Source organism: Penaeus japonicus, unplaced genomic scaffold, assembly GCF_977035675.1.
Source record: "Penaeus japonicus unplaced genomic scaffold, GWHDUDI00000001_assembly GWHDUDI00000003, whole genome shotgun sequence".
Taxonomy (NCBI): domain Eukaryota; kingdom Metazoa; phylum Arthropoda; class Malacostraca; order Decapoda; family Penaeidae; genus Penaeus; species Penaeus japonicus.
In genome coordinates this window covers 43347976-43350475 of record NW_028234405.1, presented here as the reverse complement: position 1 = coordinate 43350475, position 2500 = coordinate 43347976, and the positions used below count along the sequence as shown (strand labels likewise).

The window sequence follows — 2500 nt, the reverse complement described above, 5'->3', positions numbered from 1 at the left end:
CGCCGTTGTTGCCGCCGGAGTTGCTGCCCGAGGACGCGGGACTCTGCGTGTCCCCCGCTTCGTATCCATCCTCCCTCACCCTTGCTTCCGGTGCCAACGCGTCCCCCAAGAAATCCTGATTGGAGTCCATATTGGAATCGAGCGCCCCCTCGAAGTTCTTGGCGTCGCTACTTCCCTGGCTTGACGTGCGAGATGTCTGCGAGCGCCGAGACTTCGCCGACGACACTTGTGCCAGCATCTGCTCTCGAAATCTCGAGTAGGCGTCGTTGCTCTCTGCGTTGAGGACAGCCTCTCCCTGCGTCCCGTTCATCGCTCCAGGGATCGACCCCCTTCCTCCCATCACGCCGCCAAGACCCCCCGGGCCACTGCCGCCCCCGAGGCCCCCGCCGAGACCTCCAACTAGACCATCCAGGGCGCTCAGGCCACTGGGGGGATTGGGGCTGCTAGAACTCATGGCCAGCGCCCCGGAGCCAAGCAGGCTGCCTCCTCCTCCAAGACCAGACCCTCCAAGGCCTCCTGCTCCCAACCCGGACCCCGCCAGACCTCCGCCGAGGCCGGATCCTCCCAGGCCGCTCCCTCCGAGGCCAGGCCCTCCGAGGCTGGGCCCTCCGAGGCCGAACCCGCCTCCGACCAGGCCTGCTCCTGCTGGCATGCCGCCGAGGCTGAGGGCTCCGGGCGCGCGCGAGAGGGCGGGGTGCAGGTGTGAGGGAGACGAGGACGCCGGGGGGTACTCCATGGGCGGCGGCGAGGAGCTGCGCGCCGGCAGGTGCGACTTGAAGGGGTGGCCGACCATCTTGGACTTGCTGAGGGCCGACTGCAGCGTGGAGAAGAGCAGCGGGTTCGAGTGCAGCTGCGAGAGTAGCGTGGAATTCAGGGTGGCTGCGGGCGCGTTCGGGGAGGCGTGTGACAGGTGGGCGTGCAGCTGGTGCTGGATGGAGCCTAGATGGGGATGGAGGGGCCTGGGGGGACTGGTAGCCATGGGTGAGGGGGGACTGTGAGAGCCGACAGGGGAAGCGGGGCGCTCGGGAGACGCGCTCGTCACCGAAACGCCGGACTCGGAGGAGCGCGACCAGACGGGGCGCTCGGGAGCCAGGTTGAGGGCGCCGCCGCCATGACTCTCCTCCGTCAGGCTGCAGCGGTCGCTGTCGCTGTTCTCGCCGGGGTCGCTGCCGCTCGCGGGGGACATCTTGCCCTTCTTGGTCGAGAAGTCGAGCGGCTGCACGTCCGCATGCGCCTCGAGGTACAGCTCGGGCGAGGGGGACATGCGGGAGGGGTGCATGAGGGGGTGCAGCCCCCCGAGGCGGAACCCACCGCCGGCCGCGGCCAGCAGACCGCCACTGCCCAGGCTATCGCTCATCGCAGCTGGAACCAAACAAGACGTCATGAGTCATGAGAAACGTTCTGGCATAGTCAAGAAACTCACATGAATAAACAAAGCAATGCAATTGATAGTTGCAAGAATTATAGCAGCAGAATAATACTGATGAACATTGAGAAGTACATTAACACTCATACAAATAATACCAAGAATAACAGTGTGTGATGGTAATCATTAATATAATGATTGCCATAACAATAGTAACAATGATATGATGAGAGAAATAGTAACACTATATGTAACAAGAGAAAACCAGTCGCCTCATTATTATTCTGTTTTTTCATGTTTTCTGTTATTGTTATTTTATTAACGTCATCATGATAATGATAGCAATGATGATGATACGATAATGATGTTGATAATGATTATGATAATGGTAATAATAATGATAATAATAATAATGATAATCTAAATAATAATAATTATTATGATAATAATAATAATAATGATAATAATAATAATGATAATGATAATAATAATGATAATGATAATAATAATAATGATAATGATAATAATGATAAAAGTAACAATAATGATAATAAATGGTCATTGAAAAGAATAACAAAGATGACCAATAAAGATAAGGATAATACCAACGACGACAACAACAGTGGCAAGTATCACTAATAGTAATGGTGATTCCGATAAAGAAAAAAAAATAAAAAAATAAAAATAAAATCAATTACGGCAAAGCACTAAATACGGTGTCCCAACGCTCGCCTGTACCTGTGTCGAAGGAGATAGCAAGGGACTTGTCGGTTCCAGCGTTCGAGTTCAGACGAAGAGGATGACAAGTTCCTCTGTCAAAGCTGCTGCCCAAGCCGGCCCCGAGAGCCAAGGCAGCGCGGGCCAGCGGGTGTTCGAATACTTCCGTGAGACAGGTGGTGGCGGACATGAGAGGACAAGCAGGTAGCAGAGTCACCGTCGGGAGAATTAGGACCAGTGTCTTGTTTTCATTCAGTCTCAAACGCTTTAATTAAGAGTCTTCGGTGATAACAGGTCGATTGCGGTCTTTCACTTTTTTTTTTCTCTTTCTCCCTTACGAACTACACGAAGACCCAAGAAGACCGAAGGAGTCCTTGAACTCAAGTCTCGTCCAGGAAGGATGATCTGAGTGGCGGC

General features: G+C 53.8%; 1 protein-coding gene across 1 annotated transcript in view; it reads right to left on the bottom strand.

Moving 5' to 3' along the window:
• Positions 1-2500, bottom strand: part of LOC122250662 (uncharacterized) — a 4025-nt gene that overhangs the window by 1478 nt on the left and 47 nt on the right. The window contains exons 1-2 of the mRNA XM_043012197.2: positions 2105-2500; positions 1-1362 (exon numbers count right to left, since the gene is read on the bottom strand). The exon at positions 1-1362 is cut by the window's left edge and continues 1478 nt beyond it; the exon at positions 2105-2500 is cut by the window's right edge and continues 47 nt beyond it. Of these exons, the coding sequence (XP_042868131.1) occupies positions 1-1362; positions 2105-2273 (1531 nt within the window). The 5' untranslated portion in view covers positions 2274-2500. The remainder of the gene's footprint in view (positions 1363-2104) is intronic.